The following is a 17,475-nucleotide window of genomic DNA, read 5'->3' on the forward strand; positions in this document are numbered from 1 at the left end:
ACAATTCATGAAATGAAATGTTACCTGTTTCATTTACAAAGGTCAGTCGGTAATGTTGTTTAAGGAAATAATCTCTGTTTATTCTGAGAATAGCGCAAAACCAGAAATAGATACAGTCTGCAGGCAAAGTACAGAATTAGGTCTACTGAATATTAAAGCAGGTGGCATATATGCTTCATAGCTACCGCTGAGTGTTAAAGGGTTACAAACTTGTAAAAATTAATTAAAACAGATTGATCATCAGATTGAGTAACTGACACAGATTACCTTTGCAGGTTGATAACCTGAGGTTTTAGCATACCTGAAATGAACCAGCCATAGTTTCCAGTTCAAGAGAATTCTCTTTATCACTATAATTGTCTTCTTTATCCACTTATTAATAGATACTTTTTCGTCCAAATATCTAAAATTAATCTACATACTTATTTTCAGGCTTGAAATTTACGCTAGGACGACATTTCAGAATGGCGGTAACTGTTTGAAAGAGGACAAATTAGGTTGAACAATTAAATGGAGAGTGGTCGAGTATTACTTTGAAGCTCGTTGTGGGGTCATATTCATTATAACGTTTCGTGAGGTTAAGGCAAATCAGCAGAGTATTCGAGACAAATGAATTATGAAATTGCATTGAAATGAGCACTACGTAAAATCTGTGCAAAACGAGTTGCGATTCAACCGAAAATAGTCTGTGATGGAACAAGAAAACTTTTGGGTTCTTGTACTAAATACATTGAGTAGAAGAGGGAGGTCAGGAAAGCAAGATACGTAGAAATATTTTGCTATTATTTGATCAAAAGTCCGAATGAAATTGCCCTTAATTTTCTTTCGTGCTGAAACAAAGTAATACTGCTAATGTGGCAACGCAGAGACAGTTTTTAGTGGAGTTGGTCAGTGGGACAGACATGAACGACCACTTTGTGCCGAGTGGAACGCGGTTGTCATGGTTCTGTAGTCTGTTACTGCGAACAACATCTTGGTAGGACGTATTCTGTGTTCTGTCTCATTGGGTACCATGATGGACACAACGCCCTGTGTTACAGAAAATGGAAGCACTTTCAATTTTCAGACTCAAAACTTATGGGCTGGGTTAGAATATTCTGAATCATACCAGAATTCCTGTGAAAATTCTGCAGTAGAACGTTTTCGTCACATCTTCCTTTGTTTCTTCATGCTTTGCTGAAGACCAGCGTTGCGCCGTGTAATCTTTTAGAAATCGCCCTGATGATGGAGGCCATAAGGTCGATTTCTGCAAGACTATACGGCGCAAAATTTCAGAAAATATTTTAACAAAAAATTTCTTTCTGCGAAAGTAACCTAGCATCATTCATTTATGACTCCCTGTAAAAAAGTCATTTTAGGGACGCTGATGATACTCGACTGGTAAAGAAATTTCCCGCCCTTTATGATGGAACGCTAATGTTGATTACCGTGATGACAGGAGCCCATCATTAGATCCGAGATCCTTCTGCTGAGTCCCGTCCGCTTCATTGTACCTTGATCACTCTAACCTGATAAGTGATTTGCTATTTCTGATGAACTCGAAATTGAGACCTCGAAGAGATTAAATGAATAGAAATCACTTCTCTACGTAATATTCAAGATAGTCCGAAAATAGATGTGTATTGTGCGATGAAAGACACCCATTGACAAAGGGTTTTTCTCTTCAGATTAATGACACTTTGTTCAAGAACTCGTTATCAATGATCGTAGTATCCAGTAATTAATAATCTTCTCAGTCATTACTCTTCGATGAGCAAATTTCTTTCTTGTTTCTGATGTAATTACCAATTTCTCTCCCGTATGTTTTGCACCGTTCCACTGAACAGAGCGGCAACAGCAGAATCTCGACTATGAATCTCGGGTTTGAGGTTCTCACGACCACGAAGATATCGATTGTGGTCTTCGGGGTTGTGACGCCGTGTGGTCTTGTATGTGGTTACCATCATTAAATATGGAGGCGATGCGTTGCTCCGAAACGTTGGTATTCATTTACAAGACCGCAGGTCGTTACAAAACAGAAGACCACAATTGATAACCATTACGAACCTCACTCGTTGGGTTATGTAAATTATTTTTCAGTGGCATCAAGTTAAATGTACGTTTGCCTTCAGCCCTGTATTTTAATGTGAGGGAGAAAATTCCAGACAAGTTATGAGCACATACTGTGGTGGGGCGCCCCAAATTTAATTTTATATCTTAATTCTTTACTTGATTTTAAGAGAAATTTTTATATGTTTGTTTTAAATTGTGGAATGCTGTCGTTTACTCTTACGATAGAAACCAACCTAGATTTTCTTTTAAAACGGCAGTGCTAAACAATTGTGAGTTTAAGTAGCATGGAGAATGTTAGGAAGAAGATTTGAATTGGAATGTAAAGAAATAAGTCACGCAGAGATTCGGTTACAAGCTCTGTATACCAGCAAGAAACAACAGCTCCGAAGATGACAGTATGTCCTTCCGTAAAGTTGATGTCTGCGTACAAGCCCGCACGGCATTACTACCCAGAAGACCAACTTCGAATCTTCGCAGCTTCAGTTCTCATACAGATGTCTGAACAAGTATTACAAACCCTTGGGATGGAATTCAGTTGAATTTTTGTGTTTATGATGTCAGTGAAGGGCGTATAAACACGCGTAAGTGTTGGTTGCGACATGTGGAAATCATGGTTAACAGTGAGCCGACTGTTTAGGGCAGTATGAGATGTGTTATTGTGAACACCGTTTGTCACAGAAAGCCACCCTTCAACTGTAGTAATAGCACTGAAATACTTAAGTGAAACCGCATTACTGTACTCGAACTTTATTACTTCACCTGTTGTTAGCCATAAACAAGAAACATAACGTGACCTAAGCTTACAGAACTGCCCATTTTGTCGCTAACTGTGCAGAAGGTGTTCATGTTCTTTGAGGATTTGCAATGCACGAAGTGAATGGCCAATTTTTAGTTTTTCCTATCACGTTGTTTAGTGATGGGGTGCAACATAGAAATAATATCCCTCCAAATAACTCATAGATAATATGAAATCACGTCACCTAAAGTGTGGGAGAATAAAGAATATAAAGGCAAATTTTTTTATTTTCGTTTGAACGTCACGTAGACACAATTAGACATGGACAAGCTCAGTATGATGGCACGGAAAATCTACACGGACTGACCATACTGTGCCACCGTTCATACAATGATGTTTCATCCCATTGGTCACAGCTGCGCATCGTCAGAGTATGGCTACCAGCATCACTTATTTGGAATCCTCCTGCTTCGGTTTTTTGTTAGGACGCTGTTTTACAGGGTTGTGAAGGGCTCTTTACTTTGCGGGAAGAACATCGTAAAAACAAATATAATTGGCTACATTTATGAGACACGAAACTAATTAATGGTGAAATTTAGACCTGCACGATAAACTACTGATTCACTCTCGTCATTCTTTTTAACAGCAAAAAAATCTTAATACAAAAACTTCCAAGTAAAATAACTTATATGTACCTATACATAAATTTTATTTTACAGTCTATACACAAACTTATTTAAAATAATGTTGTTAAAATATTATAACATTTACAGTATAAAGTATATTATGTTATATTTATGGCGCTCCTTTATCGTAGTACGACATTACATTATTCAGCGCTTTTATTTTTGTTTTTGGACGACATGTTTCGATGTTTTATGACATCATCTTCAGGTTTATCAATCTATATTATTTTAAAAACTATTATATATTTTGATGCATTGCATTTATTGATCTTTTAGTATGTTTGTAGAATTTTCCGTCTTCATAATGATCTGGTGTCTGTATATCAGACGTTCATTATCAAGTTGTATTTGTGACGTATCCTACGTCTGATAGCAGGAGACGATAAACTGTAACTGTGATAAATAAGTTTGTGTATAGACTGTAAAATAAATATATGTATTTGATTCAACACAAACATGACGTACTTAAGATACAAATTATATGTACCTGTATGTAATGACATTATGTGACTTCATCAGTGTGGGGGTTACCGATTCGAATGTCGTCTAATTAGAATGAAGTTGCTCTTTTATCTATGTTGTCAAAGTGTTAACAGCTCAGTCCGTCCACAGAAATAAAACAACAAACCATCCGAAATGTATTTAAAATTTTGGTTCCACTGATACAGAATCGTTCACGTCAGTGTATTAGACGTACTATAGGCCTATTTCGCTGTTCTTTCCTTTGCTAATGCAGTTTAGTTAATGTAGCAGTACAGTGGCGTGTCCCATTTGTACACCGCCATAAATTGTACGAAATTTACTTACGTTATCGATAACGACATGAGATTGAGAAACAGCCCCTGAATAGGCTATTCAAAGAGCGCGAATCTAGTGGGCCAAGGAAAGTAATGAAAGTTATCAGTAGGATCATGAGTTGGTCTAGTAATATCTGCTCTTATATGAAGAAAAGTTATAAAATTAATGTAATTGTATATTATAATGGAATTAACATTTCCTTTAACTGAAAATTATAGTTCTTGTACTCAAGGTCAACTCCATTACGGTATTAGCAATTAAGCTGGTATGTAACGTTACAGCTACTCTTTTTGATTATTACATTCTGTATAGCGAGAAGAAAACGTATCCATTCAGCCTGTTATTTGCTTAATTCGTTTCTTTGCCCACAGTATATTCCACACGTACATTAAAAGGAGGCTAACGAAAATTACATTATGAATAAATGTATTTCGACGTATGTTGTATAAGATTTGCGACTTACTGTTTAACAAGGAATCACACTATAGAGTAGTCGTGTGCGAAAATAGTTTCACTCTGTGTATTTTAATCTACAGCAATTTAGGTAAGAAATTGTAATACAAACACTGAAATAAACGACACCGAAGCTTTCACAGGAATTAAATTATCCTTAATTTAATTACTCGCTTTTAAAAGTGAACACAGATGGGCCTGTACTTTGTGTGATCCTTCAGAAGGACAATGAACTTCAATATTGATCAGAAAGATTGAACTGAACTCATCCTGTACGGTTCGAACGTACCAACTTGTTTATTTAGTGAAATATGCGTTTACATTTCGTACACCTCACAGCAGGTGGGTACAGTTGTGCAAACACATTTCTGGGGAAACGCTTTGGCAAGTTTTGGTATCGACAATCTGGCTTTGGTATTGAAAAGAGAGACAAGCGTTAAAAGGCCCATATCGATTCCTTCGGTAGCAGTGGAATATACGTCCATATGTCAACATGTACATCATTTATTTTCCGCGTTTCATTTACGTAATACGAAAATGGATTAGAGGTAGGTAAATCTGATTGGAAAGTGTGGACTGCATTAATCTGGTTCAAAATACGGACCGATGGAGGGATGTTGCAAACACGGTGATCAACCTTTCGGTTTCATAGACGACGGGGAATTTCATGATTGAGCAGATTTTATAAACTGTCTTTATGCGTAATGTAATTTTTGAGGTTTTTTTCATAAAACGATGTAGGGCTATTTAGTATTTAGAAGACCTGCCAGTATGCAGCGCCTCTGTGATAAATAACAGAAAACGTGTGTTTTCACGAATTTTACAGTTTTGATTAATATCGCACAGAAAATAATTGCAGACGTTTTTGCAAGCTTAAGTATCTGAATGGGAATCCCCACTCGGGGAATTCCCTGGTCATTTATAAAGATCAGAGGTCAAAGAAGAGATTGGAACACTTCCTAACTTGTTTCTTAAAACTTCAATTTAACAGAGGAAGATAACTCAATTGTTTCTTGTAATAACCGAAATTGTATAAGTCAGTTAAGGAAGTAAAGTCTTTATTAACTTTATTGAAGCCTGTTGTATAAAATTAATTTCATTACACACGTAGTTATAAGCATTAAAATTGATTTATAAGGGGCCTATGTATTATGTAAGAGGCAAACAATTCCAATACAGTTAATTGAAATATAGATCCCCTGGAGAATGGGTACTGTAGTTATTAAAAATAAGCCAGTACTATTACAGTCCACTGGGGACACAGGTTATGAATTTACCAGGTGGTAACTTTTCATACAAAGTCTGTACATCAGTTTTCAACCATAATTTAATCTGTGAGTTTTGATAATGCAACCAAAGCAAAGACAACAAATAATTTGTGCTGCAATCCTACACAGTAATTAGTGTTCGTAATGTGCATATTGCAATTATGATATAACGTGTAATGACATATCCCTACAGCTCTTTCACAGAAGCACACAATTAGAACCTGACTCATTCTCACGTTGCGAAACTTTCTAGTTTCTTTAGCGGATAAAGAAAAGCACCGTGCAGATAATTAAAGGCGCATAACAGCATTTCAGAGATCACATTATTAACTTCCTTCTGTGTTTCATACTGCTCCCCAGTCTACAAGTTACAGGCTGAGCACATTGGTTTCATAATCAGAGGTTTCAGGTGATAAGCATAATTTTCGCACAAGAAAAGTTCACTGTAATGAAGTCTTCACATTGTGTCATACTGAAAGATCTTTCAAGCTCCATACTTTTTGGTGATGATTATTTGACTGAATCTATGGAATAAGTCTTCGTTCATGAGTTAATTAGTGTCTCAGCCAGTCAAGAAATTCCCCGGATTTGTCGAAACCCCAAAAGATCCACCGCTGGACCACATCGACGAATAGACATGCCAATTAATATCAGAAGTGTCCCAATGTGTGCACGACACAGGGTACTGTGGGCTTGATCTAACATTTGTGTAACGTGTTGTATGTTACTTAAACTTACCCCAATGTGCTGACCCTCTAGAAAGATCTGGGGCACAATAATGGCGTCACTGCCCATGCGTTCACGAATCTCTGTCTGTGTTTCTCTGCTCATGAAGACGTCACGTTCCTCATACTTCACCATCAAGTTACGGAGAATCTTCTTGACAAGCACGCAGTCCTGGAATGTTTCTCGCACAACCCCCATTGTAGTCGTGTAGACTACTACTTTACCGGCCTCCTCCTTCTTGTAGTTCTGAAAAATAGGGGTAAAATTGTTGGATAAATTTGTTTCCGTAACAACACGCACATGTGATGTTAGATTTTGTTTGAAGATTTCCGTCTTCTGGGTTGTTGCGCTGTGTAGTCTGGTCGATGCTAACCAACGTTTCAGAGGTCATACTGCCTCTGTCACCAGGGCCCTGATGATGGAGGCAGTATGACCTCTGAAACGTTGGCAAACATCGACCAGACTACACAGCGCAACAACCCAGAAGACGGAAATCTTCATACTCACCGCTGTGAGAACCTCAAGTCTTACATAGATTTTGTTTGATTGCTTATAACACAAAACATCTTGCCTGTAATGTATTAGCTAGCTGATAAAACCTAGTTAGTTGAATAAATTAATATGTCTGCACTGAAAATATTTTTTTTAGTTATGTATAAAATTTGCGTTTGAACAGTACATGTTTCAAGTCGGTAAGACCTAAGTTCCTACTGCAGAAATAATTGGAAGCACTTCATATTTAAATTGCTTTAGACAGCTTCTGTTATTCGGGAAAAAAGTTCTAAATAAACTCACTCCACGGAGAAGAGTCCTCTTTCAAGACATAAGCTGACTTGGAACTCTAATATTAAAATGAATTTTAGAGCAGTATGTGTGGAATTTATTCAACTATCTGGAGATGGGGTTCACGAAAGAAAGGCGAATTTTTGACCAGCTGGAAATCTCTTCAGTATTTTATGAAGACATTGTGGGACTGCCATGTAACTTAATGTAGTAAAAAATACACGAAAAGCGACTCTTGGCTTCTACAAGCTTTCGCATTCTTTAGGTGTGTCAACAAAAGATGAATAAAAAAATTGCAATGAACATCATAAATTTATAAATCCGCCCGAAAATATTGTAATATAATACGTCATAACAAGCTGCTAGTTTAAAGTAAACGTATAATACAAAAGATTTCTGATTGGCTTTGTGAAACTTTTCATCCTACGGTTTCAGAAAGTAATAATCTTTTGTATGTTACCTACAAACTTGTGGCTGTAATATTGTGGTTAAAAGAAAGTCTTACATAATGAAACGACTTAATAATAAGCGGAAAAGAACCTGCTTACACTCCAGGAAGGTGTGGCAATAGGTAATAGGCCTGTGGTAATCGAAAGAGACCGAGAAACTTCGAGACTCTCGTTGAATACAAAATGTTTAATTTTTTTATTTTTCAGTATTTTCGTCGTTTATTTTTACTCCTTTGTAGCAGTGATTTAAGCTTGAGCGCATTTAAAATAATCGTCGAAGAGACTTTCAAGTTACTTCAGAAACTCTTTCAAAATCGGTGCTTGCCTTCCTTCATAATGAATATATTTATGTGAGTAATGTAAGATTATGTAGTCAATCTTCTTGGCTTCCAATAAGGATATGACTATCAGACACTGTCACAACGTCTGATAAATCTTAATATTAAATTTTACTGTTCTCTGTAAGGAACTATATTAAATACGACTTCTAAGCAGTACACAAAGTTTTCAGAATGTGGTACCGTAGTTAATAAAAAAAATGTTTTAAATCTCTGCTAAAGTATTATCGATATGTATAAATAAAGTTATATGCGTTTTGATGGCTTATGTTTCTTCGTATATTATACTAGGAATTTCTATCTTTCGCCCTCAAAAACTGTTGCAGGGTTTCCAGTGACGTATACTGTGACATGCTTACGGACTCATTCGTAGCAGTTTGGAGGCTGTTGGAATCGTATAGTCCGTTATACTTTACGCTTCTTGAAAACCTAATAGTCGTTCAACTGGTCAGGAAGTTACATGGGCACTGTCTGTGTATCTGGACAGCAAAGTCTTTCAGCTGTATTGCGGAACACGTTTTCCAATGCTTGTGGAGTGTTTATTCTTCTGGTTAAAGGACAGTAACTTCATGGACATTATGTATTGTATATAATCCGGATCACTGATGATGTCTGACTTTGCCAGAACTTCAGATGCCTGCTTTCAAATTACCCATGGTTTTACTTCCCTCTGACCTCACAGGAGCACTACTTTATGCTTTGTCATCATACAAGCTCGTTGTCTGACTACGCCCAGCCTGCAAATTGACAACGCCCTAGTCTGTAACCTCTACAGCTGTTTCCATCCGATTTAAACACTCCACATAATTTGGATTCATATCGGCAAGGGCTACATGTTGCAAGGTTACCCAGTTGTCAAGACAACAATGAAACTCATTTATTGTACCACATGTGACTTCAACATTAGTTAAAATTATACCATTTGCTTCATAAATAGTCTCGAAATGGCCTACGTAGCGGCTCTCTCAATTGTGCATTGTGTATAAAAATTTAAATTCGTAACTATAAAAGGAGCCTTAATTTTTCGTCTTTTCTTCTCTTGTATGTGTGTGAACGTACTGCCTCCATTATCAGGGTGATTCATCATTCGAGTAGTGATTTATCACCATGATGATGGAGGCGTTAAGCTCCTCTGAAATTTCGGTCATTATCTATCAGATTAGACAGTGCTATATCTCGAAGACAGCCACTTTATGTCATTTAAATTATTAATTTTCATAATGTGAAGTGTTCTTTCTTAATGCTCAAACTTGCATGTCCCTGAAACTTTCACGAATGGGGTAGGTGGGAAGGGTTAGTGTTCATAGGTGAATAAAGTAATCAAAATTGTTTTAAATCTGAAGTTAACTGCTTACTGCATTGTCACAATTTTCGTTTCACGCATATTCAACTTATTCTCTCTTACGTTCAGGTATTCTTTTCAACATCCTGTTCTCAAACATTCTTAGGTTGTGTTCTTCCCTTAATATAAGAGACCACGTTTTACACCCGTACAAAACTAATGTACGCAGAATTATTTTTTTATATATTGCAAACTTTTTCTTTTTACGTAAGAGATGGGAAGGATGAGGGTGGAATGGCTTCATGTATTCCGATAATTTAGCCTGTAAAATCACATATTAATTTTGTGCCCCATAAATTTACTCTGTAATTTATAAATTATTAGCAGAAAGTCACTTATTACATGGACTCTTTTGACTGCGATTTGAAGACAGACTTACAGCTTTGGCGACATGTCCTATACGGCCACAGTATTAATATATGGACATGATTTACTACAAAAGTTTTATAGTTGTTTAAATTTGATATTCCATGCGTTATTCAGTCAGTTAAGCCTCTTGAACAGAGTAAATTTAAGACGTCAGATATTTACATTCAGGTTCTGTTGCTCCATCACTTGACAACGATACCACTTCGCTTGCGTTAACTATTGATATAACTTCCTATTCCATGTACTTGACAGTAAGTTGAATATTTGAGTTTGGCTAACCGCGTTGGATTTTCCCACTTGTTTGTACTTACAGTATATAAGTTTAAACGAAGTATGAAGTGTGCAAGTCTTACCTTAAGTTGGACGATGTAGATAGGGTCAGATACATGTATGAATAAAGTTATAGGCTTTTAATAGTTATCACTTAGCAGCTTATGAAATAATCAAGTGTGGGTGAAAGGTTACAGGCAGGTTTCTACATTCAGTGACAAATCTTAATATATATTGAAGATTACACGCATATAAAACAGTCAAATGCAAATGCTCTGCGTAAAAGGGTTAAATGTGTTGATACTAAAAAGGTAGAAAATAATAAAATCATATTTACATGTTCATTGCTACCACGCAGTCTGTAAAAAAATCAAATATAGGTCCCTATATTCACTAACGGATCTATGAATATATATTGAAGATTATGTGTAGCTGAAACGTTCAAATGCAAATACAAGGAAAAAGAGTTAATATAATGATACCAATAAAATATAAATAGGCCCTTAGATGCGCATACATGTACAAGGCTAGTTTTGGGAAAACAAAGAAGACTACTCAAATGGAATAAATTTAAACAATTTTCTACAGTGAATTTCTGGCGACTGTGCTGGCAGCACGCGACACTGCTTTTTCATCATGGGTCGATTGCCGTGTTCACTAATTCTAGCGGCACAGCGACCAAATGTCCTCACTGTATATCACGTAATACATTTGTAATTAAACACCTAAGACATCACACAGACTTTAAATATAGCAGCATCTTATAAACGACAATTAAAACGGCAAACTGTCTATATGTATTTTATTAATCTCTGTAACATGTAGTTGTAACATTTTTGATGTGGTGTATATTTAATTGAAATTGAACTCATAACTACACAGAACACCTCTACTGTCTGTTGGTAATTTAAATAATGGTTTTGTATCATAAATAATTGGACATGAAGAACAATGACGATAAAATGTTTTTAAATATAAAGAATGTGTAATCTTTCTAGAGCACTTTTCCACTGTCGTTATGGGTTAGCTTAGTCTGTAATCACATTTTAACGCTTAATCCCTATAAATAGATGCTGCTTTCTCAAGAGAAGTAAATTGATACTGTGTACATCTTTCGCACTTAGAAATGACCCCAAAGGACATGGTCAACACTGTCCACAGCTCACAGTCTAACCGTATGTTGAGTGTTAAAAATTTGAACACGTGACCCGACGCTTATAGCTTGAGTAGCCCTGTGTTGGCATAGAAACATTTTACATACCAACACCTCTCCTCACGGTATTGTTGATATTGCATCAGCCATACCTTCACGTCCTTGTGGTACGCTAACTCCGCTTTGAAAGTAACTATCCACACACTGCCTTTCTTTCCTTCAAATGTCGACTTAAAAGCATTCCAAGGAAACAATAAAACAACCAACTAGCTCATTGTATAACTGAATAATTAATGACTGAATATGTAGGTAAATGACTTATACTTAAAATTGCTAGTAGTTATACAGCTAAGTAGCTAAGTGACGTACGTTTTGATGGGGAAATACTTTGCCACATGTAAACCAAAGTGACTGGAAATAACATTGAGACGGATTTTTGATAAATGTGTTGGAATGGAAGGTGAATTACCCTGGTTATATCCAGTAACAGACATTTTATTTGGTGTTTATAATTTGTGGTCGTTCACCAGTTGCTTTGTTTAGCAGATGGTCCTGGTTCATACTCAGGACATCCCGACTTCGAATATCAGCCCCAAGTCCGTCTGTTTCGACAGATTTTGTACGGTTATAGTGAGTTACTCGAGGAAATTCACGGGCACCTTGAAAACAGTGATTCTATAATCTTTGTGACAACGATTTAATCAACTTCCAAACGTAGTATATAGGCGTACCCCAGACAATAGACAAAGCTTAATATTATTGTGATATAGCCTTAAAGACACGCCAACAACACTTCCTTCTACATTCTTTCAGATTTAGTATTCAAACATCTATCATTCGATGCTGCAGACTGAAATACGTTGTTAGATAAAATAAGAATTTGTCAGTAGAGGCTGTCCTTATCCAGATCTAAATACTATGTAGAATTCACTCACACAAACCGTATTGAATGGGTGTGTGATCCTGTAGCCTTTTATCACATACAAAAAAAAAGTTGAAGCGTGTTCTTTGTAGATCAATAAAAGACCGCGAATGAAGCCTATTTATTAAGTAGTTTGTTTCTGACACCGGTTACAACGTGAATGGGCAATGGAACTATGACATGAAGAGGTCAGATATGCATGGTGGTGGCGCCAACTGGACCCGTAGGTAGATGCTAGAGTTTCGGAGAAACAGTCACCATTTGTCACCAACACGGAGTTAAGACTGCTTACTGAAGGAATGTGGGGTCAATGATTTGTGCATCTTGAAGGACAAAAGACCCAGAAATGAAATATATTCTTTAATTATTTGCAGGGTAAGTATATTTCTGCCTTCCACGTCCGGTAATAGCGACCCGGGGCTGACGCAACCTATCTGATGGATCCCATGAGCTCTTTCTTCGCGATTAAAGTGAACGAATTGTGAAACTGACTATTATTCTTTGTATAGTGCCTAGGTCGTGTGGAGCGTTACATCCAGGCTGTGCTTACACACAAGGACAATTTTATCTTGCGTATTTACTTTTCGTCTGAAAAGCAGAGGAATGCGGTTCAATCACAATACCTGTCCTGATGGGTTTCTTGATATCTGTGCCAACTCAAGCTGCATGAGATTAATTTGTAATGCATTACGTACGAGGTGCGATCGGAAAGTTTCAAGACTGCGCCTATAAAAACCCGTACACTTATCTCAGGTATTAAATTCATCCATCACCCTCGAAGTAGTTCCCCTGGGAGTGAACACAACGATCCCAGCCCCGCTGCCAAGCCTGGAAGCATCCCTGGAAATCTTTCTTTGTCAGCCTGTCAAGCATCATCTGCGATTCTGCCTGAATCTCTTCTATCGTCTCAAATCTCCTTCCCTTTAGCTGAATTTTCATCTTTGGGAAGAGGAAGAAGTCACACGGAGCTTAGAAAGGAAGTTGGGGTCGGTTCTTGCAAGATCTTTGAGCTCCTGACAAACGAGAAGTCGATTCTGCTTCTGGTCCTCAGACAGGATGCGTCGCATGTGGAGTTCTTCCTTTAGAATCAGCCGACAGGTCCCATAGCCTATCCCAACAATGTCGCACAAGTCGTTGATGGTACGACGTCGATCTTCGTGAATGGCCTGCCGAATCTTCGTAACATTTTCGGGCGTTGTGCTCGAAGATGGTCGTCCAGAACGCTCGTCATCATCGACAGAGGTTCGGCCATTTTTAAAACGTGAATGCCACACAAAAGTTTGTGCAGAACCCATTGCGGACTCCCCAAATGCTTGCTTTAGCATTTCATAGGTTTCCGTAGCCGTTTTGGCGAGTCTTTGGCAAAATTTGATTTGTTCATGAAAATCCGCCATTCCAAAATCGCAGGAGGGTCGGTGTAATGCACTACCAAAACGCCCGTAACTAAGAAACAAATGCTTATTCGATGATGCCGGCTGGCACACTGATTCACTATGAATGTAGACCGCACCCCCTAGCGGCAGAAGGTCGTACTACATCCGGTTCGCCCTCTATTGACACAGTCTAGAAACTTTCCGATCGCACTTCGTACATCTCCTAACATAGCAAGTTGATAAGTTGGTCGAGACCCATGTAAAAAGCAATCTTAATCTTGAGCGACTCCCGAATGCAAGTCTAGTACCTTAAGTCCTACCTAATAAAGATTTCCCAGAGCATATGAAATCTGAATTCTGTACTTCGTCACAGTTTAACGATTCAGAATCAACGTTCACGCGTCTAATATTCGGATTGGGTAGGTGGATTGAAAATTGTTTTACTTGACAGCTAATTCTAGTACCGTGTAGTCTACGTTATACAACTCCCTGACATGTATCGGAAATCACAAGTGAATGAAATGACAGTAGTCGAGTGTGGAAGTGACAGATCTCTAAGCGAAATGGAGCGACGTTGGGCGCTGTAAGTGACAAAGAGAAAACCGATTTGCTCTCCTTAGATGCAGTTGAATCATAGTCCTGCTTTGATAATAAGCTCGAGTTAAATTCAAATGCGTGTTGTACAGAAGAATATTTGGATCGAAGGGAGCTAATGTTATCAGAGGACAGAGAAAATGTGATTAAGAATTAAAACATGTGTATGTCATGAGCTCGGGGAAATACTGAGATAAAATCTGATGTGTCTGGGGAACGCAGAAAATTACACGATCATCAATTTAAGTATAAAAAGCAGCTACAGAGAATAACTGAACGTAATTGAGTTAAATTAACAAGGAAATAGGGAAAACTGAACTACCAGAAACTTAAATTTAACAAACACTTGCACGTGTAGTCCTGCAGATTTTGTTGGGAAGTTGAGTCGTACGAAACAAGAAACATTGTTCATAATGAAGCAGAATTGCTGTTCTTAAGAACTCTTCTTTGTTGCATGAAGAGCAGCTTATTTTGTTTTCTAGCATTATAGGAGTTTATTACCTAATCACTTTCTAAAGAGTTGTTCGATTACAGACAGTCTTTCGAACAGTGTTTAAAAGGCCTGAGACAAAAAAAACTCCTCTCATAATCCTCTGATATTAGATTTTTCCGTCCGCCCGTCTCTCTTCCATCATGTCTGTACTTCAACTGAGAGCGATCACACACACACTCACACGACGCACGAAGAAAACCTAATCATTCCAAAAATACTGACCGGTTTTTAAACAGCGCTTCGATAATAATTCGACTAATATCAGTTGTATTAGGAAATAAATTCCAACGTCAATTTGTCTTCTCGGACGGGGAATCTTCCCATCGTAGTACATGACAACACGATTTGTACGTTTACCGAATTATTGCCAGTGTGATTTAATCAAGAATGTGGTTGAAAGGGAGTTAACATACATGCAAGAGAGAAATGTGGGTAAAACTCTGGCTGGAAAAAATGTACAAGTGGCTACGTGGTTGATTTGAGGCATGGAGGGTTAATTTTAATTCTTAATACAGAAATATATTGTCGGGTTACGAATTTCATTAATCTGGATCAGAAAATGATCCACAGTCGGATACTGACATGTTAATGCACTTTCGGGTACCGTGTAAGGACCACGTAAAGAACAATGCAAGTTCCTGTGACCGGGGGGGGGGGGGTATTTTCACAAGATCAGCTGATACTCGTACATATATTACGAAGCGTTATAATGCAGGACATATATTAAATAAAATTAAATTATAAGATTTAAATCGGTCCGGTTAGTACAATGGTGTTCCGGAAATACCAGGTGTAAATTCAGGGACGCCCCCACCTTCCTGAGACTCCCCATGCCAATGGCGGGAGAGCACCTCGAAGTAAGTTATGGTGGTCTTAGAGTAGGCTGCTTGCCTTGTCACAGCTCATGATGTATTTCCATTTCATTCGACCATTAGCACTTTAGAGAGCTTCGTCACGAACCTAAAGTTAAATATTTGTGGACTTAAGATAGTTGCTTGTAGCTATGTCAGAGAAGTTGTGTATGATTGTGGGGACATGGAGTGATGCAAAAAAATATATAACTAGATTAATGATGATGCAGAACTACCTGTTTCTATCTGGTAAGGAAAGGTAATCAAAAATCTGCCCCCACCGGTCATTGGCTTTGCCGTCCTGGTGCTTGTCCTTGGTTACGTTTCATAATGAAGGAGTCAGAAGTCTGTAGCCTCTAAATATTGCAGTATTGCGGCGAGTGTGAAGATGGCTGTCCTCTGGGATTCGGAGGTGCTTAGTGGCTCCATAATTACGGCACAACGTTTATTTCAGTATCAGGTTAATTTGTTGCGATTCGAATGCATATCTCCAAATGCTTATCAGCAAGAAGTGTCCTAGTATTTGATCTGATTTCCCTTATTAAACTGAACAGTTCATCACAGTGAAAGTTTCTGCTAGATACTGACTTTATTAACAAAACATATTTTCTGAAATTAGCTAACTATTTATCATCATATAGGCTGATACAATGTACACAAAAATTTATAAGGGAAGCACAAAACATATCGGCGGGCCGCGGGTTGATAACCTTTGTGTTAAACTGTGCATCACAAACTCAGCTATTGACAGAATGCCATATAATGGCAGAATAACGAAATTGATCGAGGAGAGTTTAGTTAATCTTATCGAGTTGACTTCAGTCCAGTGAGTAAATTAAGTGATGGCTTTGTGTTCCATTTCCCCTAGATTTACAATAATAAAACATAGATATTTTGAGGCTAAACAACTTCACCAGTTCGTTACATCACTGTGCTCCTAGGTACAAGGAAATAATATCTATTGCTTTTATAGGTATTAGTCTAAACGGCTGTGCTCAAAGTTGTTGGAAAATGTGCTACATTTATTTAATTTTATTAATTTTTTCTCTAATTACCGTCACTACTTTTCTAGAAATATATGTTAAAACTGCCACCAGTCTTTCAAAATACCAAGTTCCATGAGTACTATCTTGCTGGGTTCAATAGTCTCTTGTATGGGGGGGGGGGGGGGGGAGAGAGAGAGAGAGAGTTGCTGGCTCATTGTCTCTTACCCTGGGGCTACTTCAGGCGTTGCTTTGTATTGAAACTAATGGATTCCCGTAATGTTATTCATAAAAAGTCAAAACAGAAAGTAGAAGGATAAACCGAAAAAGGAGTACGAATGGTAAAAAAAGAAGGAATGTGACGTCACATGAATCGGGTCTTGGAGGCTGGAAAAACAGTCTGAAACTAACGAGGCAGGCAACTCCGAGACAAATAATTATCTAAATTACTGTTTTATTTCTTTTAGGAACGTCATTAGAACCTTACTCTTGCGGTTTTATTGCAAAGTTATGCGACTAATTTTATGAGACGCTAATTTAGGGAATAATTTATACGAATTAAATATTAGACGGTCTTGGACCAGATGGTGCACAAACACAGTTCAGTGACCTGCCACTAGGTGAAACATTTATCCTGGTGTTGTAGCTCTTACATTTGCAACACTAACACAACAGTAAGCCGAGCGACTTATGTTGCTGCCTCATTTGTTCAGTAATCTTGCAAAGAACATTCGTGCTACAGACGGTCTGTACCTCAGAGGGCCCTGAGACCCACCACTCTTTTGTCCGGTTTAGACAAGATGCTATTTCTGAGGGCTAAAAGTTTCCGTAGCGTG

The 17,475-nt window shown here is 37.8% G+C and overlaps 2 protein-coding genes across 4 annotated transcripts in view; one reads left to right on the top strand and one right to left on the bottom strand.

Moving 5' to 3' along the window:
• Nucleotides 1-17,475, top strand: part of Gycalpha99B (guanylate cyclase 1 soluble subunit alpha 2) — a 332,598-nt gene that overhangs the window by 81,354 nt on the left and 233,769 nt on the right. The window lies entirely within an intron of this gene.
• Nucleotides 1-17,475, bottom strand: part of LOC110840163 (uncharacterized) — a 61,546-nt gene that overhangs the window by 14,806 nt on the left and 29,265 nt on the right. The window contains exon 2 of the mRNA XM_022085003.2: nt 6,732-6,965. Within this exon, the coding sequence (XP_021940695.1) occupies nt 6,732-6,965 (234 nt within the window). The remainder of the gene's footprint in view (nt 1-6,731; nt 6,966-17,475) is intronic.

Source organism: Zootermopsis nevadensis, unplaced genomic scaffold (genome assembly GCF_977971745.1).
Source record: "Zootermopsis nevadensis isolate Lab colony 2312 unplaced genomic scaffold, Znev_1.0 Znev_ptg000022l, whole genome shotgun sequence".
Classification (NCBI taxonomy): Eukaryota; Metazoa; Arthropoda; class Insecta; order Blattodea; family Termopsidae; genus Zootermopsis; species Zootermopsis nevadensis.